The 24,496-nt window shown below is 66.5% G+C and overlaps 2 protein-coding genes across 6 annotated transcripts; both read left to right on the forward strand.

The window, feature by feature from the left end:
- Window positions 1-9,061: 9,061 nt before the first annotated feature.
- AJM1 (apical junction component 1 homolog) lies at window positions 9,062-18,063 on the forward strand. 4 transcript variants are annotated; one of them, XM_054174510.1, is made up of 3 exons: window positions 9,064-9,164; window positions 12,743-12,816; window positions 14,627-18,063. In XM_054174510.1, the coding sequence occupies exon 3, from the start codon at window positions 14,686-14,688 to the stop codon at window positions 17,926-17,928; it is 3,243 nt and encodes a 1,080-aa protein (XP_054030485.1). In that variant the 5' UTR covers window positions 9,064-9,164; window positions 12,743-12,816; window positions 14,627-14,685; the 3' UTR covers window positions 17,929-18,063. The 4 variants fall into 4 exon arrangements, with proteins under 4 accessions (XP_054030487.1, XP_054030485.1, XP_054030484.1 ...); XM_054174509.1 differs by lacking the exon at window positions 9,064-9,164 and adding an exon at window positions 9,572-9,686; XM_054174512.1 differs by lacking the exon at window positions 12,743-12,816 and having other exon boundaries at window positions 9,062-9,164.
- A 1,216-nt stretch (window positions 18,064-19,279) lies between these two features.
- On the forward strand, window positions 19,280-20,448 carry PHPT1 (phosphohistidine phosphatase 1). 2 transcript variants are annotated; one of them, XM_054174550.1, is made up of 4 exons: window positions 19,280-19,424; window positions 19,672-19,796; window positions 19,999-20,097; window positions 20,230-20,344. In XM_054174550.1, the coding sequence occupies exons 1-3, from the start codon at window positions 19,280-19,282 to the stop codon at window positions 20,053-20,055; spliced, it is 327 nt and encodes a 108-aa protein (XP_054030525.1). In that variant the 3' UTR covers window positions 20,056-20,097; window positions 20,230-20,344. The 2 variants fall into 2 exon arrangements, with proteins under 2 accessions (XP_054030525.1, XP_054030524.1); XM_054174549.1 differs by lacking the exon at window positions 19,999-20,097 and having other exon boundaries at window positions 20,230-20,448.
- The last annotated feature ends 4,048 nt before the right edge of the window (window positions 20,449-24,496 follow it).

Here is a 24,496-nt window from a genome sequence, read left to right on the forward strand (position 1 = left end):
CTCCCTGCTGCCCCTGCTGCCCCCCTCCCGCGGCCGCCGTGTGGCCGGGGAGCGCGGCAGCCCGCGCCCGCAGCCCGCTCCCCCTCCCGAGCCTTCCACTTTTTATCCTGCCTATTTTTGTACTGAGAAACGTGGCTGCAGCCAGCAGCTGGTGGGCCTGGAGTGGAGCAGAGGCACGCTGTGGTGGTGCAGCTCTCTCTGGCAGCAGCCACGGGGCCAGAGGCTGTGTGTGTGACTCGGAGGGGGCCCTCTCTGCGCAGCAGCTTGGTCGGCGCTGGGCAGTGCTGCTGCTGGGACCCCTCGGGGTGTCGCCAAGGCCCCAGTGTCCCAGACACTACAGGTAAGCTGCTATGCAGTTGGGGGAAGACAATGCAAAGTGCAAAGCTGACCTGAGAAAGGAGACAGAGAGAGAGAGAGAAATCAGTGCTGCTCTGCAGCCCCCACCCTCGGATTTGCATCTAGCAGAACCCTGCCTTCCCTTCGGGACCTCTCAGGGACCTGACTCTCAATGTGGAACTGGAGATTCCCAGAGCTTCAGCAGTGTCTGCAGGGAAGTGTTTGGCATGGCTCAGGCATCCTTACAGCCTCTCTGCACAGGGAGGGACAACCATTCCTCTGAGGCAGAGGCCTCCTCCCAGCCCAGTTCTTTTTTTGCTTTGAAGTGATGCCCCCCTGGGTTGGTGCCCTGTGCAGGGCTGGTCTGCAGTGCCTGCCCAGTGGCAGCTCTGCCAGGCACTGCAGGCCAGCCCTTCACCCTTTGCCTGTGTCTCCCTCTGCCTGCATCTCTGCTCTGTGGAGGTTTTGGGTCATGTTCCATTTTGGCATCAAGAAGAAAACCAAACCCTGGTACAATCCATTCTGACTATAAAGCTCTGTTGTACAACTGCCTCTGGGTTGTCTTCTTCACCACAGGAGGGGCTGGCAGGAGGGGCTGGCAGGAGGGCAGCTCACTGTGTGCTAGGCTGCAGCCAGAGCAGGGAGAGCAGCAGCACAGGAAGGGGATTCTGCCCCTCTGCTCTGCTCTGCTCAGCCCCCACCTGCAGCACTGCCCCCAGCCCTGGGGCCCCCAGCACAGGAAGGACCTGGAGCTGATGGAGAGGGTACAGAGGAGGCCACAGAGATGATCAGAGGCTGCAGACCCTCCCCTGTGGGGCCAGGCTGGGAGAGTTGGGGCTGTTCAGCATGGAGAAGGCTCCAGGCAGACCTCAGAGCAGCCTTGCAGTACCTGAAGGGCTCCAGGAGAGCTGGGGAGGGACTCTGGACAAGGGCTGGGAGTGCCAGGATGAGGAACAATGGCTTTGAGCTGGGAGAGGGGAGACTGAGAGTGGAGAGGAGGAAGAGATTGTTGAGAGTGAGGCTGGGGAGACTCTGGCACAGCCTGCCCAGGGAGGCTGTGGCTGCCTCCTGCCTGGAGGTGCTGAGGGCCAGGCTGGATGAGGCCTTGAGCAAGCTGTGCTGGGGGGAGGTGTCCCTGCCCAGGGCAGGGGTTGGAGCTGGATGATCCTTGAGGTCCCTTCCAACCCAAGCCATTCCATGGTTCTGAAGCACTGATGCTGGCATTGGGTTGTCTCTCACCTGGGCTGATGTGGCCACCACAGGAGCCCTTGCACTCCCTACAGCTCCTGTCCCTTGCCAGCACAAGGAGCTGAGACAAACCCAAGCAGAGCTTGGGCACAAGGCTGCTTCAGCTGTGGGAGCTCTGTGCTTAGCCCAGCACCCCGGGAGGCTGTGTGCTGTGGTCTGGCTCTGGCAGCAGGGTCAGGGAGCTCCCTGAGCATGGAAGGGAAGGGCAGGAGCAGGTAACAGTCCAGGTGCTTTGTACACTTGGACTTCTCCCCGGTTCAGAGAGTGCTGGACTGGTTTAGAGCTACAGCTGAAGGTCTGATCCAGTGCCAGCAGTGTGAGGGGAGGAGGAGACAAACCTGGTCTGAGCTGGGCTCTCCCGTGCCCAGCCTGTCAAACAAGCTCAGCCTAAGCTGTGTCTGTGCCTGCCACGGCTGCTGCAGGCTCTCCAGATATAAATAGCTCCTGTGAGCATCTCGGGAGGTACCAGGGGAGTGGCTTTAGCAGGCATCCCAGAGCCAGCCGGAGCCTGAGGCCGAGGAGCTGCAGCGCCGCGCAGGCAGCGCAGGCTGGAGCTTCGTGCTGCCTGCCGCAGCTGTGGCCAGCGCCCTGGGGGCAGTGCAGGTGGAGCAGCGGGGGAGAGGGGCACGGATCGATCCCTGGTTTGTTACCTGCCCCTGGGCCCGGTTCCCAAACACAGCCAGGGGAGCCTCAGCCGTGCGGGCTGAGAGCTGCAGTGCTGCTGCCCTGCACTGCTGCCTGACAGCCACAGGGCCCCGGCCACAATGCGACCGCAGCTTGGGTCCGACCCTGCCGGCCCGCGGCCAGCGGCAGCCAGCAGTGGCTCCGAGGTCCCCTGTGCCCTCCTGCTGTGCCCCCCCAGCCACTGCACCCCGGAGCAGCCTCCGTGCCCTGGCAGCCCCGCAGCAGCAGGGGAGGGCAGGCTGCGGGAGGCTGTGCACGGCGTGTGCAGAGCTGAGCCAGGGCTGTGCTGCCGCCCGGGACACCATGGCAGTGTTCAGGGAGTGCTGAGCTGTGCCCTGAGGGGGGTGATCCAGCCTGGCAGCAGCTCCTGTCCCTCCTGGCAGCTTCTTGATCAGTTGCTGCAACAAGGCAGGGCTGAAGCCACACTCTGAGAGCAGACAGACATCCTGATCCCAGCAGCTTCACAGCCTGCCTCCTGTGCTGGCATCCCTCCTGTGCTGGCATCCCTCTGCTTTCCCAGCTGGGAGCCAGTCTCGAGGAGCCCTCCCAGCTCACCTCCAGCCCAAGAGGCCTGGAGCTGTCTGACTGCTCTGCTTGTGCCTCCTCTCCCCAGGACTCCTGTGCAAAGGCAGCACGGGCACAGCACCTTCCTCCTGCTGGCCCAGCTCCCCTTGGCACAGGTGCCCATCTCTGCTGGCTAAAGCTCTTGCTTGTGTTGCTCTGTTAGTGGCTGTCACAAAACTCAGTCCTGCAAGGGCATGCAAGCTGCTCAGCACTGCTGCTGAGCTGGGCAGCCCAGCCCTGCATGGCACAGCCCCTGCCAAAGGGACCACAGCTCTCCATACCCAGCCTGTGGCTTCCTCCACCCCCTGGTCAAACACAGGTAGCAGAGCAGCACAGGGACAGGCTGAGCAGCCCTTGCAGCCAGTTCAGTGCCCAGCAGCCTGCCCTGGCACACAGGAGCTGGCTCCTGGGGTCATCCAGGTTTATTCCTGGCCAAGGTTTGCTTTGCCAGTGCAAATGCTGCTCCCTACCCCTTGTGGCCAGGGCTTGTGCCCCTGCTCTGCCTTCCTTCTGCTGGACAGGCTGTGCCCAGACCTGCTCACAGCCATCCTTGGCACCAGCTCCCCTCTGAGTTCATCTTCCTGTGGCCAGGCCAGGCCAGATGAGGTCCTGCTGAGTGCTGCTGGGGAGCTGCAGCTCACAGTGTGCCAGGTCTTCAGCCCTCGCCATCGAGGGCCTCCCGTGAGGGCTCCAGCTGCCCCCTGTGCCTGTTGCTCCCAGAAGGCTCTCCCTGGCTTTCCAAGGCCCAGGGTGGGACTTTGCTGCTTCCCTCCAGCAGTGAACATGAAAAGGTTCTTGGAGCTGGGGTTTAGCAGGACAGAAGGGGAATGTGGGGAGCTGCAGGTGCTCTGGGGAGAGGCTCACGAAGCTGGGCAGAGACCCCAGCTGGGAGCAGCCCTGGCACAGGCCAGGCCAAGCAGAGCTGAAGGGGGCTGAGGGAGCTGGGCTGGGGCTGAGATGTCTGACAAGGCTGCTGCCTGCAGCATCCCTGCAGGCAAGGCTCCTTCCTGGAGAGCCCAGGGTGCATCACTGCCCTCCTGGGGTGCCTCTGAGCTCACAAACCAGGGGTGCTGGGGAGATCCTGCAGCAGGCTGGGCTGAGGCAGCAGTTGCTGTAGCTTAGCAACAGTCTCAGTCGTGGCATAATCAAATGAACCCAGCGCTGGCTCAGTCAGCTGCTTGGAGGCAGCAGGGCAAGTGCCTGAGGCTCCTTCACTTGGGGATCTGCCCCCAGAAGAAGCCCTCAGCACCTCAGGCATGTCTCACACGGCCCTGGCCCTGGGCTGGCTCCTGGTGAGTGTCCAGACTCCTCCTCCAGCCACTTGCAGAGAAGCTGCTGAGCACAGGGAGAAACAATCCCCTGGCACCTTCAGGGATGAAGGTGGTGGCTGAGCCTGAGGGGCTGAGGCAGAGCTGGCTCAGGTGAGCTGTGGGGCAGGCAGGGCTGAAGCTGGGCTCAGCACGGAGCAGCCCTGGGGAAAGCCCAGCAGCATCCCACGGGGGAGCAGGAGATGTCTGCCTGGAGCGGCCCCCAGCCAGCTCCCAGCCCTGCCCAGCTCCTTGGCAGCCCTGCCAGCAGAGAGCACAGAGGGCAAGCAGTGGAGAGAGCAGGAGAGTGGCTCTAAGGAGGGGAGAGCATCCTGCCCCCAGCCCAGCTGCCTGCTCCTCTCTCAGGGACAAGGAGCATCACCCCCAGGCAGGAGCTGTGGGGTGCCCAGCAGACAGGGCAGCAGCCAGCATCCCATCCCATCCCAGTCCCATCCCATTCTCATCCCATCCCATCCCATCCCCTTCCTATCCCCATCCCATCCTCATCCCATCCTATCCTCATCCTATCCCATCCCATCCCATCCCCTTCCTATCCCCATCCCATCCTCATCCCATCCCATCCCATCCCATCCCATCCCATCCCATCCCCTTCCTATCCCCATCCCATCCTCATCCCATCCCTGTCCCACCCCATCCCACCCCACTCCCAGCTGTTGGATCCCTTCGTTGCCTTGGAAACAGAGGATTTCTCGGCAGGCTGCAGCGGTGCTGCCTGCGGTGGGCTGGTGGGGGAGGGGATTTCTCCATGCCGCTGCTCCGTCCCCCCAGGCCTGCCCATGCTGCTCCCCAGCTCAGCCCCTCCCGTGGGCAGGGAGGGACTCTAACAGCTGCCAGTCCCCAGCCCTGGCCGCCCCAAAGCCGCCGCGCTGCCCCCGGCGGGGGTGCGCCGTCCCCCGCAGGGCTGCCAGGCAGGGGGCCGGCAGCTGGGGCACGCCGAGCCCGGGCACGGGAAGGTATCAAATATTAATCCCTGCTGTAAAATGAGCAGTGTGGGAGGGAGCTGGGCACTGCCAGCGCTGCCAGCAGCACACCGGTGCCACCCATACTGCACACGGCTCCCCGGTGGGCTCTGCGAGCACGGCAAGGTGCTGGGTGCCCATCACCCCCTCTCCGTTCCGGGTGTCCCACAGCACTCCCCAGAGCTGGAGCCCTCACCCTGCCGAGCGCTGCTGCGGCACCCACGGGGGTGACAGCCCCGGGCTGAAGCCAGGGCTGGCAGCCAGCCCCTGCCCGCCCAGCTTGGCCAGCCCCTGCTGCCTCCCCTTCCGGCAGCAGTGCGGGGCACGGGTGGCACGGCACGGCATGGCACAGCACAGCGCGGCACGGCACGGCACGGCACTCATCCTGCATCATGTCCCCGCGCTGCACACAGGAGCTGCAGCCGCGCAGCAGGGCCGGGCAGCGCTGCCGCTGCCCTGGGAAGCCAAGCGAGACGCCGAAGCCTTCTCCTCGTCCGTGCTGCCCCGGCTCCCGCCCCGGCCCCCGCGGAGCTCTCCGCCGCAGCCGCGACTGCCCTGCCGCCGGCCCCGGCTGGCGCTGCCCGTGCCGAGCTCTCGCTTCCCATCGCAGCCCTGCTCTGAGCTGCAGCCGCGCAGGGGCTGCTCGCCTCCCATCCCCTCCTTTACTGAGGGCCCCCCAGCCCTTCCCCGGCAAAACCAAGGCCTCTCGAGCCCTTGAGCACCCATGGGGCAGGATCAGGCCCGCCCTGTCCCATGGGCTTGCCAGGACACCCTGTGGGGAGGCAGCTCGGTCCCTGTCTCCCCAGGCTGGGCATTTTCGGGACCCGCTGGCTGCTTGGCATCTGCCAGCCTGGCACACCTGACTGAGCAGGTCCCAGAACATGGTGACAGGGAGGTGACAAACCAAGCCCTCAGCCCCAGCCTGTGCTGAGCCACGCCAGGCCGTGCCACTGCTCAGCATGTGCCAGCAGCCAGGGAAGAAGTGTGGGCAGCTCCAGCAGGGCACAGGGAGGCCTCTTGCCAACCACCAGAAGCAGAGACCATGGCAGGAGCTGGAGGGGAAACTGAGTCATGGGGCTGCAGTGCACATCCTGGCTCTGCTTCCTGCAGGGCTTGGGGGAGAACTGAGCAGGCAGAAAGCAGGGGGGGGTTGCCCCCCTGCCGTGCCCTGGCACTGCCCCAGCGTGGCTGTTCCTGGCTCCGATGGCAAGCCACAGCCTGGCACCTGGGGCTGCCCGTGGGGGCAGAAGCTGCTCCTGGTCGGGGTCAGGCTCTGGGCTCTGCATTCTGGCAGGGAATGAGCCCAGCTCGTCCCTCTGGCTGCCTGTGTGTCCCCCACCAGCAGGAGAGGGGCCCCCAGCAGCCCAGCCAGGGGCAAGCCCAGACCTGCACAGCCATGGCAAGGACCCAGCGCTGCTGTCCTCTGCACCAGGGGAGGGGACAGCCTGTCCCTCCCCACCAAGCCCTGCAGTTCGTGTGGTGCTGCTGCCAGGGGCCGTGCCAAGGGGGTCCTCTCCATCTGAGGGGCTGCCACCCCTGTGGGCAGTGGACACGTCAAGGGCCAGCCCCTCACCCCTGCCCAAGGGCCACTCTGGGGCTTCTCAGCACCTGTGGGGCTGAGCTAAGGGCTGCCTCCCTCCCAAGGTGCCCCAGACTGGGTGCCCCAGACTGGGTGCCCCAGGGTGTCACAGCCCAAAGCAGCAGCGTGCCCCAGTGCTTGGGGAAAGGTGCCAGCTGCTGCCAGAGCTTCTCTGACCAGCTCCCAGCAAGCCCTGGCCAGCCAGCGTGGCCACAGTCTTCAGCTCCATCCTCCTCCTGTGGGGTCTTCCCTTCCCAAGGCTGTCACTGGCTCGAGGAGGAGGAGTAGGAAAGGATGTCCAGAGCCCCAGTGACCTCCAGACGTGCCATGGCTCTGCCATCTCCAGTGGCAGGGAGATGTGCCCTCAGTGCTTTCCAGCCTGAAATAGCAGCTGCACAGGGGGAGCAGATGGTGCCCACCACCTCCCCACGGGAATCAGGGGACGTGGTTCACTCATCCCCTGCCCTCAGGCAGCCAGGGCCCCGTGACTGAGTACTGGACAGGTGTCACCCAGGGCCATAGCTGGAGGGACAGAGGGTGGCACCATGGGATGCCCTCAGGGTAGGCAACTCTGTGCCTAGCTGGCAGCACGTTCTCCATACCAGCAGTCTGGCATTCCCATAGGACTGGGGCTCCTACATCATTTTGGGTGACCAGGCCCATGGGGGACGCTGAGCCCTGGCACCCCCTGGGCTGGTCTGGGCAGTGCCCCCACATGCATCAGCAGCCACGTCATGAGCCGTGCCAGCGCTCAGCCCAGCGCGGGGCTGGCACAGGCAGGGAGCAGATGGAGCGGCACGGAGGGGGCCGCGGGGGCAGGAAGCTGAGGGCAGCCGGAGCGGCCGAACCGGCAGCCGAGCGCGGGGTCCTGCGGGGAAGAGCTGGGGGTGGAGGCAGGGAGCCCTGCTGGGAGTGGCCCCGGAGGCTGCCGCTCCGTGCGGCAGGGACGAGATGCCCCTGCACCCCCTGCTGCCCCTGCACTCCCTGCTGCCCCTGCTGCCCCTGCACCCCCTGCTGCCCCTGCACCCCCTGCTGCCCCTGCACTCCCTGCTGCCCCTGCACTCCCTGCACTCCCTGCTGCCCCTGCACCCCCTGCTGCCCCTGCACCCCCTGCTGCCCCTGCACTCCCTGCTGCCCCTGCACTCCCTGCACTCCCTGCTGCCCCTGCACTCCCTGCTGCCCCTGCTGCCCCTGCACTCCCTGCTGCCCCTGCACTCCCTGCTGCCCCTGCTGCCCCTGCACTCCCTGCTGCCCCTGCTGCCCCTGCACCCCCTGCTGCCCCTGCACTCCCTGCTGCCCCTGCACTCCCTGCTGCCCCTGCTGCCCCTGCACTCCCTGCTGCCCCTGCACTCCCTGCTACCCCTGCTGCCCCTGCACTCCCTGCTGCCCCTGCACCCCCTGCTGCCCCTGCACTCCCTGCTGCCCCTGCTGCCCCTGCACTCCCTGCTGCCCCTGCACCCCCTGCTGCCCCTGCACTCCCTGCTGCCCCTGCACTCCCTGCACTCCCTGCTGCCCCTGCACTCCCTGCTGCCCCTGCACTCCCTGCTGCCCCTGCACTCCCTCCACTCCCTGCTGCCCCTGCTGCCCCTGCACTCCCTGCTGCCCCTGCACTCCCTCCACTCCCTGCTGCCCCTGCTGCCCCTGCTGTCCCGGCACTGTGGTACCTCCTCATCTGTACAATGAGTTCCTGGGGCACAGCCCGGTGCCAGGCAGGGGATGCTGCTGGGCCCGGGGGACGTTGCTGTGGGCACAGGAAGCATTTTGGGGCACAGTCCATCAGCTGGGGCTGCGTTCCTGCAGCACTCACAGCCACACCAGTGTCCTGCAGCCCTTGGGCTCACCTCAGCACTCCTCTGGCCAGTGTGGGCACGGGAGACCAGGGAAGGATGTTCCTAGCCAAGGGCAGAGTCTTGGCTACGCAGGGTTTCAGACCAGGCAAACCCTGGTAGTCAGCTGCTGGACAGGGACATGCAGCAGGCACAGACCTCAGATCCTGGCTTGGAGCCACCTGAGCTCCTGGGAGATCCCCAGCGCCAAGGCTCCTTGCTGGGCACCCAGAGGTGCTGAGATGTTCAACTGTCCCCTGGCGCCTTTGGGGCTGTGGGCAGCCGGCTCAGCGAGGTGGGAGTTGGGGAAACTGAGGCAGAGCTTGGGGGCTGGGGCCAGTGTGTGCCAAGCTGCTGCCCTTGCCCGTCTCGGGCACACTGCCCGGCGCATCGCTGCACATCCCCCCGCGGGGCTCCGACTGCCTCAGGCAGAGACGGCCCCGGGGCCTCTGGGAAAAGCAGAGCACTCCGCAGGCAGCTTACAGGGGATTGCGCTGCCCGGGTGGCCACGGCTGGCAGGGCCACGATGATGTGCCAAGGTCAGGCCAAGGCGTAGGGCCTGGCTGGCTTGTGGCACCGGGGGGCTACTGGCACCGGGGAGCTGCTGGCATGAGGACAGGCACCCGTAAGGGCACAGCAGGTACGGTAGGCACATGGTGCAAGTCCCGGAGCTGAGCCGCCGGCACGGCCCGGGAGATGCCCGTGCCTTGTGCGGGGGTACCGGGGGTCCTGCGGTTACAGGGGAACCTCCCCGAAGGAAGGCTCCGGAGAGGGGAACGGAGCGCAGGGGTCTCCCAGACCCCGTCCGAGGCTTTCCGCAGCGGGCGGGGGGTGCTGCGTGGGGTGGGGATGGGGACCGGGGCCGAGAGGAGCCGAACCGGGGTTCAGGGACCGGTGACGAGGACCGGGGCCGGAGGCGGCGCTGGTGGGTGGCTCCCGGTGCGGCCCCGGCCGGTAACTCCGCCTGCCGTATTTATGGGAAAACAAGCGGCGGCGGAGCCGGGCGGCCGCGGCGGAGCGTCGGGCCGAGCCGAGCGGAGCCGAGCCGGGCCGGATAGAGCGGAACTGGGCTGAGCCGGGCCATGACCACGGGGGCGGTGGCAGCCCGAGCCTAGCGCGGCGGCAGGGATGCGGCGTGGGGGCCGCCCCGGGCGCGGAGCAGGTAACGGGGACACCGGGCAAGGGGGCTGGGGCCTGTCAGATTCCCGGGGGCTCTGACCGGGTCATCCACCCGCGACCCCCCGCATCTCCCCCATCTCATCTCCCCCGTATTCCACATCCCCATCCCACCGCGAGACCCTCCCGGGCCCTCCTAAACCATCCCATCCCCCCATACCTCCCCAATTTCCCCTCACCCCACCCCACATTCCCAGCCCCATCCTGTCCCCCCCGTACCCTCCCCATCCCATCCCTCCAGGCCTCCTAGGGCCACCCGCATCCCGTTCCCCGGACCCGAGTCATCCCAGCCCACTGAGCCCCATCCCCCCGCGTTCCCTATCCCCATCCTCATCCCCATCCCCGTCTTCAGACTCACTCCCATCCCATCCCTTTCCTCACCGCATCCCCGTCCTCCTCTTTCCCATCCCGCCGCAGTGCCCGATCCGGGCCATCTCGCCCCCGGTTCCGGAGGTCGAGCTCACCAGCGGGCCCGGTGCCGCCCGGTGCCGCTGCGCAGCGAGAAGGATCCGTGGGGCTCGGCCGCGGCAGCGCCCGGGGCCGCCCCGCAGCCTCCCCCAGCCACCCGCCCCGGGCCTCGTCCATTTGCGGATTCCCCTCCAGAGTGGGGGATGCTGGGGGGCATCCCCCCCCGGGGGGCTGCCCACCCCTCGCTTGGCTGCCAGCACGGGGGGGTACCCGCCTGGGAGGGGGATGCTGCCCCTTCAGGGGTGCGGGCAGAGCGGGAGGTGCTGAGGAACCAGCGGGGCTGTGCCATGTGTGCAGGAAGCCTGGAGGGCTGAGCACAGGGGCTGGGGGGAGTGGGGGAGGGTGCCAGGGGCACACAGGCTGGGAGGGGCAGGGCTGGGGGGACACAGGGGGTGTTGGAGGGGCAATGTCACAGGGACACCAGGGCACTGTGTGTGTCGGGGGGGGCTGAGGGGAAGTCTCTTTGCCACATACACAGGGCAGGGGCCAGGGGGAAGGTGGATTCACTAGCAGCAGGCAATGCCATGTGCCATCTCCCTGTGTAGGCAGTGCCCAGGCAGTGTCAGCCATCAGTGCCCTCCCAGCACACAGAGTGCCCAGGCCTGTGTGCAGTGGGGCTGTGGGCTGGCAGCGCCCGTGGCACAGCACGTGCAGGCGCTGCACAGACAGCGCTGCGCCTCCAGCACCGCCTGCACCAGCACAGCACTTGCAGCACACAGGTGATGCTGCCCTGGCAGACGTGGGCACTGCCAGGGAGCTCGGGGCAGCGCAGGTGCTGCCAGCGTGTTCGCAGTGCCCGAGGCACCACACACAGGCTGTGAGCTCAGTGCAGCATGGCATGCACTGGCAGTGTGCTGGGGCTGGCAGCAGCATGCTCAGTGCACTGTATGTGTTGGCAGTGTGCCCGCTGCAGCGTGCCCAGGCAGCATGTGGACAGGGCATAGAGCAGCGCCCAGGCAGTGTGCTCAGGGCAGTGGACTTGGTGCAGTGTGGGCACACAGCATCCTTGCTGTGTGCATGGGGCAGCAGCAGGCTGGCAGTGCCCTGGCAGCGCTCAGTGCAGTGTGTGTAATGCAGTGTGCTGGCAGAGCTCAGTGCAGCGTGGGCAGTGTGTGGGCAGTACCCTGGCAGTGCTCAGTGCAGAATAGGCTGGCAATGCCCTTGCCATGGTCCTGGGACAGGCAGCAGGGTGAGCAGTGCACAGTCAGGGTGCTGCAGTGCCTGGGCAGGGCAGAATGCAGTGGCAGGGCACTGCACAGCACCACTGCACAGCCCACATGTGCCACACGCTGGCAGTGACCCAGTTTTGCACAACCTTCACAGCCCCTCCAGCAGCTCTGACCTCACTCCCGGCCCCAGTACCCTCATGCTGAGCTGCCAGGGACAGTTCACACATGGCACAGCAGCGTGCCAGGCAGTGTGGGGTGCCCGGCTGGGAGATGGGCAGCCCTGGCTGCAGGCAGGGCCCCATGAGCAGTGGTGAGAGCAGGGCTGATGCTGAGCTGGGCAGAATCGTGTGGGTAGCACCAGGCTCTGCAGTGCTGCCAGGCTGAGTTGAGGGGTGGTCCTGTGGACTGGCACAGGGGGTGCCAACCTGAAGGGTGCCCCTCAGCAACACCCTTGGTGTGCTGGAAGGGAACTGCTGTGTCAGGGGCAAACTGGGCGGGGGGCGGGGGGGGGCTCTGCAACAACCACCTGGGCTCTCCCCGTGGTGGGCATATGGGCACGGTGCTGGTTGTGTGCCCAGCAGTCATATGGCCAGGGGATGGCTTCCAGGCAGGAAGCTCAGCGAGCATCGGCAGCCCTGGAAGCGCTGCCAGCCGGCGTCAGCATGCCCGGGGTGACACAGCACGGATACCTTGGGCAGGGAGACAGGAGCCTGCCCACAGCGGGCAGGGCGGGGGCTGAAGTGGGGCAGGCACCCGGTGCCCACCATCCAGGGGGTGGGAGAGCAGAGGGGATGAGAGATCCTCTCCCCGCAGAGGGGACTCGGTGCCGGGGGACCGGTGCAGTGTGGGAGCACGGTGGTGTTGGGCACTGGCAGTGCCAGGGGGCTACCCGGCCCTGCTCCCATGACGGGCAGAGGGTGCCCATCGCTTTGTGGGTGCTCTGCTCTCCCTGCCGTGCTGCAAAAGCCTGGCTCCCGCGCCCCCCCCGCAGCCTCCCCACGCACCCCCCACGCTGTCCTCGCAGAGGAGGAATAATTTGGAGAAACCATGGCAACCCCGGGTGGTGCTGGGGATGCCAGCACCGCGCTGTCCCCGGGTCCCCCGCTGCCACTGCACTCTTGGGGTGGGTGGGGGGATGCAGCAGTGGGATGCACTGCCCGTGCGGTGCAGGGTCCGTGTCATGCGGTGCCCGTGCGGTGCCATCCCCGTGCCCGTGGCCCCAGGGCACAGGGACTTGCACGGTGGCCTCGCTGGGCCACAGTTCAGTTTGGCTCAGCAGGGCTGTGGCCAAAGGGTTCTCTTGATCGTGCTCGGTGTCCCCCCAAGGCACCCATGGCCCTGGCAGCTGCCCCTCTGCCGTGGCCAGGGGGGTCCCGGGCCCCTCACGTGGCTCTTTTATTTGCAGCGCTGGGATGGAGCCGCCGCGGGGCCCTCAGCCAGCTCAGCCCTCCCACCCCCTCCCTGCTGCCACCGAACCAGGTAGGACCCTGAGCTGCGGGTCCCTGCCCAGCAGCCCCGCGGCGCCATGGGGATTGGCTTCCCAGCGCTGCTGGGGGCACTTGGGGTGCCGCTGGTGGCACTCAGGGTGCTGCCATCCTGACTCCAGTCCAGCTCCCATGGTAACACAGGGGACTGATGCTGAGCCACTGCCATGGGGGCAACTCGGCTCCACCAGCCCCAGAGGCACCAGGATCCCCTGTCTCCCCCTGGCATCAAGCTCTCCTCTGCCCACCCCAGGGACAGACAGCCCAACTCCACTGGCTTCACCTCAGCCCTGGCATCTGCACCCCCACCTTTGGGCTTTATCTGGGTAGCAAGGTGGGGTCCCCAAGTCCCCCTCCTCATCTCTGCCTGATCCATTCTGTTTCTTGCCAAACAGAGTCCTTTCCTCCCAGAAGCAGCTGCCCTGCGGTCCTCTGCTGCTCTTTAAAGCCAAATGGCTTTTGCTGACCCTTGCCATGCACCTCCAGTGTTTGGTGGAGCAGCAGTGCCCACCTGCACGGCTGGGTCCCATGGCCAGGTGACAGAAGAACCAAATACCCTTAGAACATGATGAGCTTTAAAGCTGCCCAGGTGTCTCCACCGTGGGCAAAGCCAGCTGGGTGTCCACTGGTGGCAGCCTGCAGCTGGCTCTCAATGGGCTGCTGGTGAAGATCAGTGGCACAGCCCAGCAGATCCTGAGGGCAAACCTCCTCATCTGCTCCCCTGGGCATTCTGGGGGGCTGGTGCTGGTGTGCTCCCTTGCCACACAGCTGTGTCACACTGCCCACCGTGGCCACCCATGCAGCAGATGCTGTGCACGGTGCTGGTGCACAGTGGGTGCCAGGCCCCATGTCCTACGAAAGCTGCAGCCACCACCCCACTTGCTCTGCAGCCCAGCAGGTGTGTCGTGGGCACAGGACACTAGTGGGCACTGAGCCAGCACAGCCGCTCTGGTGCGGGGTTATTGCAGGGGGACCCTGGCCTGTCCTGCTTGGAGCTGTGGGAAGCAATGGAGGAGCTGCTGGTGGCATGTGGGGTTGGGGCACCTGCCACACACCCCTCTGCCAGCCGCCGGTGCCCCCTGTGCCAGTCCAGAGGAGCCCCAGGGGGTGATGCAGCCGCAAGCAGCTGGGGCTTTCGGCACCCTGCAGGGGTGTTCGTTGGCCATGGTGGTGCAGCCACCACGGAGAGGAGTTACAGCTCCTCCCCCCAGGAGCCCCAGAGCTGTGGGGGATTTCCCAGGCACCACGGTGGAAGCTCTGGCTCCTATCCTCCACTGCTTACAGTGCTGGTGCTGGGCACAGCATGAGTTGGCACGTGGGCACACGGTCCCAGGAGCCCCCGCAGACCCTTGGACGCTCGCAGCAGGGGGCTGGGCACACGTTCCCTGCCCGCTACGGAAAGCCCTGGAGATGAGCTCCCACCAGCGCTGTTCAGAGCTGCCGTTCCAGCTGGTGCTGCAAGAGGGTCCCCATGTCCTGCACTTCTGCTGCAGGGGCGTGATGGGCAGTGGCCTCTTTTCCCTGCAGGGAGCTGGCACCCCTCCCCAGCTCCCTCGTGGTGCCCAGTGCTCCCACGGGTGCCCTGCTATCTTGGTACCCCAGATCTGGAGCAATTTCTCCAACTTCTTCCCCAAGTCAGGATCCAAATATAGACAGCAGCAGCGGAGGCTGGGACGCCCCTGCACCCCCATTTTGGAAGAGGTGACCAAGCCCCCCTGAGCCAGGAGCTGCGGGGATGTATCCTGCGCTGCCACAGCTCCCCGAGGTCCCCACCGCGATTCAGGAGCTCCTCTCTTCTCTTGCAGGGCTGGCTGCCTTCTGAGGCCATCTGAAGGGGAGCTGGCAGAGAAGAGTCGCTTTTAAGATGACACGAACGGACCCACCTGACATCCTGGTGTCTACGGTGTACCAAGACATAAAGGTGGCCACCGCAGCCCCCGGGGATTCTATCGTCTGCCAGCCCGTGGCACGATGTGATGCCTCCATGTCCTCACCCATGCCCCGCGAGCCGCAGCCCTTCAACAAGCGCCACTGCAGGAGCTTTGACTTCATTGAGTCGCTGGACGAGCAGCTGGGCACCCCCCCGGCTATGGAGCGCTCCTGCCCACGCCCCGGCACCCCTGAGCCCGCACCGGGGCTGCCGGGCAGGAGGGCACCGCCAAAGCCGGACCCTCAGGCGGGCAAAGCGCCCCCGCCCCGGAGCGAGCCGAAGCGCCGTGCCCGCTCCAAGAGCGCGCCGCGGGTGAAGTCCACCTTCACCGCGGTGCCCATCGCCGTGTCGGCGTCGCCGCCGACCCGCCGCGGGAGGGAGGCGCTGCGGGTGGCACGGGAGCCCTCCCGCGCCGAGCGCTCGCCGCGCCGGGAGAGCCAAGCGCCGCTGCGGGCTCTGGCTAACGAGGTGCACCCCATCAAGCTGCAGCCGCAGCGCAGCAGCGGCAGCCGCATCTCCCCGCTCTGCGTGGGCAGCAACTGCTTGGAGGAGGGGCCGGGGCTCAAGGTGGGCGCCAGCCCCCACGTCAAGTGCCGGGTGGACATCAAGCCCGACGAGGCGGTGCTGGTGCATGCGGCGCGCAGCATGCGGGCGGCCCAGGCCCGGCAGGAGCCGCCACGCGTGCTCCGTGCGCCCGGGGCTGCCCGCAGCCTGGCCGTGCCCGGGAGCAGGCAGGCCTCCATGTCCCGCACGCCCACCCCCAGCGATTCCTACAGCGGGGACCCCACGCTCCTGCCTTACCCTGGTGAGTACTACGAGGCAGACCCCCGGGCGCTGGCGTACCAGACGGTGCCGGTGCCAGCCTCACGGGAATTCAGGGAGTACCCGGAGAGGGGCTGCATGACCTTCTCAGCCCCTGGCGTCCCTGCCAAGTTCTACTACGCAGAGGAGCCGGCACGGTGCCCCAGCCCTGCCATGCCCCTCCGCAGCTCCGGATATGCCAGCTACCCCTACCCCATCCGCCACAGCAGCGTCCCCCAACACTATTACGCCGAGGACCCAGCCAAAGCTGCCATCCACACAATGCCACCACGGACACTGTACGTGGAGGAGCCCCGGAGCTACCCGGTACAGGAGGCACCTGCCCGCGCCTTCTACGGGGAGGAGCCCCGCTTCTACCACCCCCGCGGCACCCCCGTCAAAACCCTCTATGCCGAGGACGCTCGGACGTACCCGGCCCTCGGCTCCTCTGCCAGGGTCTTCTACGCCGAGGACTATGGGAAGTACCGGGAGCGGGAGGTGCTGTCGCGGACGTGCCCCCCGCCCCGCAGCACGCAGCCCTTGCACTTCAGCGACTGGTACTGCCCGGAGCGGAGCACGCTGCCCTACCAGAGCCTGCAAATGTCACGCATGGCACCGCAGCCGAGCGGCCGGGAGGCCATGTTCTCCTCCTGGCACACCAGCTACGGCGTGACCCCGCCACGGCTGGCCCGGGAGAGCCAGCACTACTCCAAATCCTGGGATAACATCCTGGCGCCAGCAGCACGCAGGGAGGAGGTCCTGCAGCGCGGGCGCAGCTACGAGAACCTGCTGGCCCAGGAGCAGCACCGTGCCTTATCCCCCGAGGAGCGCCGGCAGCCGGTGGTGATCAACCTGTCGAGCTCCCCCAAGCGCTACGCTGCCCTGTCCCTCTCGGAGAGCTCCATCCTCGAGAGGGTGCACGCCGACGGCGGCCGCGCTCCCCTGGGCCGCTCCTGGTACGTCACGCCGGAGATCACCATCACCGACAACGACATCCGCGCCGACGGGCTGGGCAGGAGCGAGAGGCGCTCGGCCAGCTGGGACATGCTGGACACGGGGCGGGAGCGCGGTCCCTACACCGTGCCCTGCGCCCCGCAGCCCGTGCCCAGGGAGAGCGGCTCGGGGCGCCAGCGCAGCCTGGAGCAGCTGGACGAGCTCATCACCGACCTCGTCATTGACTACAAGCCGGCGCCAGGCCACCGCGCCGGGGACAGGGACAGCCTTGCCGAGCAGCTCAAGCAGCTCCTGAGCAGCAACACCCCAGGGCCGCCGCGGCGCGGCGAGGGCAGGAGGGTCCCGCTCAGCGTGCACGAGGGACCCCGGCCCACGAAGGAGCAGCCGGCGCCCAGCTCCCGCGCCACCACCCCGCGCCCCGCGCCCGTCCCGCTCTCCGTCGGCGCCTTCGAGAAGTCTCCGGAGAACTGCTCGCCCGAGCTGAGCGCGGAGGAGGACGACATGATGATGTGCTCCAACGCCAAGTGCCGGCGCACCGAGACCATGTTCAACGCCTGCCTGTACTTCAAGTCGTGCCACAGCTGCTACACCTACTACTGCTCGCGGCACTGCCGCCGCGAGGACTGGGACACGCACAAGGCCAGCTGCGTCTACGGGCGCGTGGGCAGCGTCTGCCGGCACGTGCTGCAGTTCTGCCGCGAGGACGCCGAGGTGCACAAGGCCTTCTCGCGCATCGCCAAGGTCGGGTACCTCTCGCGCGGCCGCGGCGTCCTCTTCCTGGGCTTCCCCAACGCCGGCTCCGCCGAGAACTTCCTCCAGTTCGGGCTGGAGAGCCTGCTGATGTCGCCCACCTACCTGTCCCTGCGGGAGCTGGAGAGCTACTCGGACAACCTGGGGGACTACGCCCGCGAGCTGCGGGAGACGGGCAACCAGTACGACCCCAACGAATGTTTCCTCCTGAATGTAACCGTGGCCGTCACCCAGAAGGTGCCGGACAGGCCCTCGCCCAAGACGCAGGTGCCGACGGTCAGGAAATACGCCAAGGTGGCCTTAGCCTCCGCCAGCCCCGAGAAGAAGATCCTGAAGAAGGAGCGGGACATGGAGACGCTGATCCTGACGCCGCCCCCCGGCACGGCGGACATCGACAAGGAGGGGGAGGAGGGCCGCAAGGCACGGGAGGTCTGCTTCATCAACATCCAGCGGGAGCTGCGCACCCGCGGCGTCTTCCTGCGGCACGAGTTCCCTGCTGTCTACGAGCAGCTCTGTGACTTCGTGGAGAGCAACAAGCGCTTCACCCCCACCACCATCTACCCCATCGACAAGAGGACGGGCAAGCAGTTCATGTGCATGATCATGGCAGCCTCCGAGCCCCGCACCCTCGACTGGGTGGCCAGCCCCAACCTCCTGGACGACATCATGTGAACGTGGTGGGGGGACCTCGCTGGCACCCCCGGGTCACCTCCTCTGTGTAGATAGGTGTTACCCTGTCGGCGTGGCGGGACGGAGACCTCCTCTCAGATGTGGCACCAGGGGAGAAGGCTGCGGTGGGCTGTGGCCAGCAGCAGCTGGCAGGGGGGGCACAGCCACAGCTAGATCAGTGGGGGGCTGGGCAGGGGGATGTCATGGGGTGATATGAGCACAAGATGAGATTTGCTGGGGGGTGCAGGTCCCAGCCAGTGTCCTGGCAAGACCCTCCAGAGCCCTCTCAAGCCAAGCAGTGCATGGCCAGAGCAGGGACACCTCAGTCACCCCCCCCCCAGCCTGCACACTCAGATCCCCCTGTACCTGCCCACACACTCTGCCTGTGCCTGGAACCCTGCACAGCTCTCTTGGGCCATGTCCCCAACACCTGGGCTTTTATGGGGCACTGTAGCACCACTGAGGCTGTACCAAGCCTGTGGGCACTGCTGGCAGCTCTGCAGGGTCTGCAGCAGTGGCCCTGTACAGTCCAGGGTGGGAGCTGGGTTGCACAAGGTCTCTGTTCCTATCGTGTCTGTGTCCTGAGCATGTTACTGAGTGGTCTGTAGGTGCAGTGGGGATCCGGGAAGGGTGGCTGCAAGGTGCTCTTGGGCATCCCCGGAACCTCACAGGGCCTCTGGGTACAGGGAATGGGTTCTGCATGCAGGGGCTTGGCGGGAGGGCGTCCCTGGGTGTTGATCCGTGCGCAGGGCTGCACCCAGCGCTGGGTGCCAAGCCCAGGGAAGGGTTTGGGGCAGCCACAGAGCCAACAGGTAGCCCCGCTGTTTCCGTGGGCTGGGGGTGAAGGATCTGCATAGGGCTGGCACGGTGTGGCGGGAGGCAGGAAAGGGAGGGCTTCACTGGGGCAGTGAGGGGACCCGCGGAGCCAGCGCCAAGGGCTGCTTCATGCCCAGGGCCTTACGGTAGCTCCGGGGCTGCCCGAGAGGGTGCTGGGCAAAGGCTGTCACCACGCCGGCGCTCCCTGCTCAGAGGGGCTGCCCCAGAGCCCTCCCGCCCAGCCCCGGCTCACGCAGCGCTCCCAGCCCCGCCCGCTGCCGCGCCGCCGCCCGGCCCCAGCCACGGCCTCCCCCTCCTGCCGCCGCTTCTGCCATTGGCAGACCGCAGCCCCCAGGAGCGCCGGCACCGCCCCCGGCGCTGTGCGCGGGCCGCAAGTGCCGGGCCCAGGCGCTGGTTGGCTGCGGCGCCGCCGGAAAGGGCGGGGCTGACCGCTGGTTGGTGGCGACGCCGGAAGGGGCGGGCCCAGGGCGCGGGTCCCGGCGCTCGCTGGCGGCTCGGACGGAAGGTGTGGGGCGGGATGGCCGGGGCCGGGGCTCTGTCGCGGGTGTCGGATGTTGAGATCGACGGCGACGGCGTCTTCAAGTACGTGCTGGTGCGCGTACGCGCGGCCGGCGGCCCGGGGAAGGATGTCGTGCGCGGCCATGGCTGGGCCGAGTACCACGGTGAGGGGCGCGGGATACCGGCGCCGCCGGCCGGGCTGGGGGCGGCCCGGGAGTGACTATGGGGGGAGGTTCCGAATCCCCGGTGTGCAGCTCAGGGGGGGTCTGTCTCGCCCTCCTGTGGGTTCCGCTGCTACCGAAAGGAGCGAGAGGTAGCCCCGGGGGATCCCGTCCGCGGGGTGCGGGCTGGGGGCTCAGTCCCCGGGTGTCCCCTCCCGTGCCCCCAGCCCACGGCTGCCTCCCTCCGCAGCCGACATTTACGAGCGGACGGCGCAGGAGCTGGCGCAGCAGGGCCTGGACTGTGAGTGCCTGGGGGGCGGCCGCCTCTCCCACCGCCCCGATGAGAAGAAGATCCACGTCTACGGGTACTCGGTGGTAAGCAAAGGCGGCAGTGGCGGGGACCCAGCGCGGGACGCTGCTTCGCCCTGTCTCATCGCAGCTGCCCGGTCCCGCGGCTCAGGGCCGGCCCCGCGTCCCTCCGGGCGCAGAAGGGCCGAGGCGGGAGGCAGCGGTGCCACCTAGGGGTGCCTGCGACCCCCCGAAAGCCCCACGCGTGATACTGGTGCCGGTTTTCCAGCTCCAGGGTAGCACCATCCCCCTGCCTGGGTGCCAGGCTGAGCTGCCCGCGGTCTGAGCCGCTGCCACAGAGGGGCTGGAGCACGGCAGTCCTCCGCAAGTACGGTCTCGGTGGTGTCTTGGGGCTGCTGCTGGAGCCGCCGGTAGCAGTGAGCTGCCTGAGGGTGTGCTGAGCTCTCCCTGGGGAGGTCACCACACCAGCTCTGCTTTGAGACCCTCTCTCCTCTGCCAGGGCTTCGGGCGAGCAGACCACTCTGTGACCACGGAGAAGCTGAAGGCCAAGTACCCAGACTATGAGGTCACCTGGGCGGATGAAGGCTACTGACTCCCTCTGGCCTGCCGGCGGCCTTGGCACCGGCCTGGAGCTGGTGCAGCTGGATGTGGCGGCAGGGCGCTGGCAGCAGGCTCCCAGCACTTGGCAGCGCCCTGGGCCCCTCTGCTTTCCCTTCCTGTTGGGCTCAGCTGCTGTGCGCCGTCGCCGGACTCCCCAGCCCGGCGCAGCCCCAGCCCGGCGCAGCCCCAGCCCGGCGCAGCCCCAGCCCGGCACAGCCCCAGCCCGGCGCAGCCCCAGCCCGGCGCAGCCCCAGCCCGGCACAGCCCCAGCCCGGCGCAGCCCCAGCCCGGCGCAGCCCCAGCCCGGCACAGCCCCGCTGAAGCTGGCAGCCCCCAGCCCCGCTGCAGGGCCTTCCACCCCAGCTGTATGTGAGAATTAAACACGTTGGGAAGTGCAGCTGCTCACTGCTCTCTCTGGGGCTGGCCTCTACCCCCTTGCAGCAGGAGTGACCCCTGAGGGTTCCAGCCATGCACAGGGTCCTGACGCCAGAGCTGACAGGGGCTAAGGTGGGGACAGCAGAAGGGGTGTCAGGATTAGCCTTGGGAATGGCTGAGGCAGAGGAGGAGACAGTGATGTGCCCTCATGCCTGAGGGTGAGAAGGGCAGGGTGGGGCTGGGGGAGAGGTCACCCCACCAGCTGCTGGGAGGGAGCTTGGTTTGGAAGGACATGCCTGGTCACACCTGGGAGTGGAGCCTCCTCCTTGACCTCAGCCCTCTGGACAGCCAGGGCTGGCTCCTGTCCCTCAGTACTCCTCAGGGAGATTCTGCTTGCATTTCCAGTGAGGAGCACAGTGGGAGGGCTGGGAAAAGCTGGCTGGAACCTTCAGTGCAGGACAGCTTGAGGTGCAGGTCCTGCACCTAACTCAAGCACTGTCCAAGACAAGTTGGGTTGGCAAACCTCACCCCACCTAGTCCCAGCCCTGTTCCATTTGGGGTGTGCCTGCTGCTGCCTCCCTGCTTTCCTCTCACCATCAGAGATCTGGGCAGCCTGGACCAGAGAGAGTCCTTCGTGCCTAGAGCTGCACAGGTTTTGCATCAGCTGCCGAAGCTCAGCCCCTGTGCCCAGTGTCACAGAACCACAAAGGGCATCAGACTGGAAGGGACCCTTTGAGGGCATCCTGTCCAACCCCCTGCAGGCAGCAGGGCCATCTCCAAGTAGAGCTGGCTGCTCAGGACCCCATCAAGTTTGGCCTTGAACACCTCAACCTTCTCCCTGGGCAGCCTGTGTCAGGCTCTCCCCAGCCTCCCTGTGCAGAACTTCCTCTGATGTCCAACCTGACTCTGCCCTGCTCCACTTTCAAACCATTGCCTCTCATTCTATCTCCACAGCCCCTTCTGAGCAGTCCCTCCCCAGCCTGCCTGCAGCCCCCTTCAGATACTGAAATGCAGCTCTAAGGTCTCCCTGGAGCCTTCTCTTCTCCAGGCTGAACAGCTCTGACTCGTTCAGTCTGTGTTTGTAGGAGAGCTGCTCCAGCCCTCTGATCATCTTTGTGGCCTCCTCTACCCCTGTTCCATCAGGTCCCTGTCCTTGTGCTGGGGCCCCCAAGGCTGGACACAGCCCTGCAGGTGAGGTCTCCCCAGAGCAGAGCAGAGGGGCAGGATCCTCTCTCTCCAGCTGTGGCCACCCTGCTTTGGATGCAGCCCAGGCTGCCCTTGGCCTCCTGTGCTGCCAGTGCCCATTGCTGGCTGCTGTCCAGCTTCTCCCCCAGCACCCCTAAGTCCTCTGCAGGGCTGCTCCCAGTCTCATCACCCCCAGCCTGGATTAATATCAAGGATTTCCCTGACCCAGCTGCAGGGCTTGGCACTTCACCTCATGAGGTTCTCCTTAACCCATTCTGTAGCCTGTCTGGGTTCCTCTGGACCTGGCAGATCAGGATGGATGGGGTTGAGCTTCATGGGCCAAGCTGGGGTTGCAGCTAGCTGGCTGGTGGCTTGGGGCTGGAGCTGTGTCTGCTATGGAGGATGGTGCCCACCAGCCTGGCAAGCTAGTGGGGGGGTAAGAGAGCAGGAGGTGCCCAGGACATGCAGCAGGTTACACTGTGCCCACTCTAGAGAAATGGCTTCTGCAAGGTGCTGCTCATATCTCCCACCCTGGGGTTATTGTCACCCAGCAGTCAGTTTGTGTACTGAATGCTGGAGGGGGCTGGGGGCCTTGCAGCAGTCACACAGAGCACAGCTTCCCTTCCAGTCACCTCTGGAGGTGCCCAGCACCTTCCCCTGCCCTAGCAGGGCCAGCTCCAACAGGTTGCTCAGGGCTGTGGCCAAGTGGGTGTAGGGCATCTCCATAGAAGCAGACCCCACTGCAGCCTAGGAAGCTGCTGGTGACCCTCACAGGAGAGGTCTGAAGCCTGTGACACTTTGCTGCCCTGCTTTCTTCTCATTTCTCAGCCCTTCCTGGGCCACTCACTGCTCAGCAGAGGCTGGCTCCTCTTTGCTCTCCTGCCAGCTCTCTGCACACTTTAGTGACATCCTCCTGCACCTTCTCCATGCTGTGCAGCTCCAGCTCTCAGCCTCCTGGGAAGTTCAGTCCATCATCATAGCAGCCCCAGGTCAGAGGGCTGCACATCTCCTGTACAGAGGCCCAGCACTGCCCTGTGTCTCTCTGGAGCACAGGACAGGGATGAGACCTGCCATGGGCACCCAGGAGGCTGCTGGATGCCTTGCTGCATGCCATGGCACCACCCCGTGGTCAGCTTGATGCCTGCCAGGTTTGTGGGCAGCAGGGGGAGGGCAGGGCTCCTGCTGCAGACACTGCCAGCCCCAAGGTGCCCGGGCTGGGAGGGCAGGGGGCTGCCTGCTGCTGCCTGCCCAGGCTCTCGCTGGGGAAGGAGCTGTACCCTGCACTTCACTGCACCTGATGCAGTCCTGCTGCAGTCCACTGAGGGCAGCTGGTGGGAGGGGAGAAACCTGCACAGCCAGCCTGTGGCAACAGGGGCCAGTGTCCACGCACAGGGACTGCCAGCAGCAGAGGCAGGAGAGCTGCCCTGGGCAGTGCCAGCACTGGCAGCAGCTTCCCCTTCCAGGTGGAAGTGGTTGCCATCAGCAGGCAGCCTTGGTGGTGCCAGGCAGGGCTCTTGCTGCCAAGTCACCTTTCTTCCAGTCTGAAGCCCCTCCTGGGGCCCTGCTGGAGCTCTTCTGCCGCAGGAGTGACCTGGTTGTGGCCCTCGAGCTGTGTCCCTGGGGCAGCCCTGAGCTGGGTGCTGGGATGCTCGGTGCTGGCAGCTGTGAGAGCACCCAAAGTGCCTGCTGCACAGACTGCATGTGGCAGGGGGAGAGCAGGGGGCTGCCAGCCTGCTCTGCCCATGCTGGGCAGACTCAGAGCCCCTCCTGCCTGCCCTCCCTGTGTGTCCCTGGGGCTGGGCTGCACTGGAGCCCCAGTTTTTGGCAAGAGCAGCAGTGCTGGGGCAGGCTGCTCCTCCTGCACATCCTTCCCTGCCCCTGCCTCCTCTTCCAGCCTGTCCCAAGGCTCCAGTCAGCTGTGGCTTTGTTCTGAATTCAAGGCCCAAGCAGCCCTAAGCACCCTGCCTGCTGCAGCTCACCACTGCCTGGGGCCATCATGACCCAGCTGTACCTTTCCTGCCTGGGGGTCGATCCTTGCACCCTGTTCCCACTGCTGCCCCACACAGCTACCCTCCCTGCCCAGGGCACACCCCACTGCCAGCCCCTGCCCTGCACCCAAAGGCTGTCCCTCCTTGTGCTCAGAGGCTATATCTCCCTGGGGTTAGACGTGATGCAGCCCAGGCAGCTGGCATGGCACAGCCCCCACGCCCCTGGCAGAAGTGCCAGCTTCCCCCAGGGCTGGCAGCACAGCTGGCGCAGCTGGCAGAACCACTCCGATCCCTCCTCGAGCTGGTGTGTGCCACACGGCTGTGCCAGCTGGCTCCAGCCTGGCCAGAGCAGCACCCAGCACCTTGCCCCGGCTGGAGGAGAGGGCCGGTGGGGAAAAGCTGCCGCAGGTGCCCTGGGCACGCAGAGCTGCCAGTCGCTGCCCGTGATGCTGGCGGTGGTGCCAGGCAGCAGGACCGGGGCTGACCTGTCCCGGCTTAGCAAACCTCCTCCCCACAACCTGTCTGCGGGGCTGGGAAGCAGATAACGGCGGGGCTGAAGTCCAATCCCGAGCAGGTCCCGCGGAGCAGATTGCAGCGCTGGGCTCACGGCTCCCTTGC

The sequence above is a fragment of the Dryobates pubescens genome, chromosome 29 (genome assembly GCF_014839835.1).
Source record: "Dryobates pubescens isolate bDryPub1 chromosome 29, bDryPub1.pri, whole genome shotgun sequence".
Lineage (NCBI taxonomy): Eukaryota > Metazoa > Chordata > Aves > Piciformes > Picidae > Dryobates > Dryobates pubescens.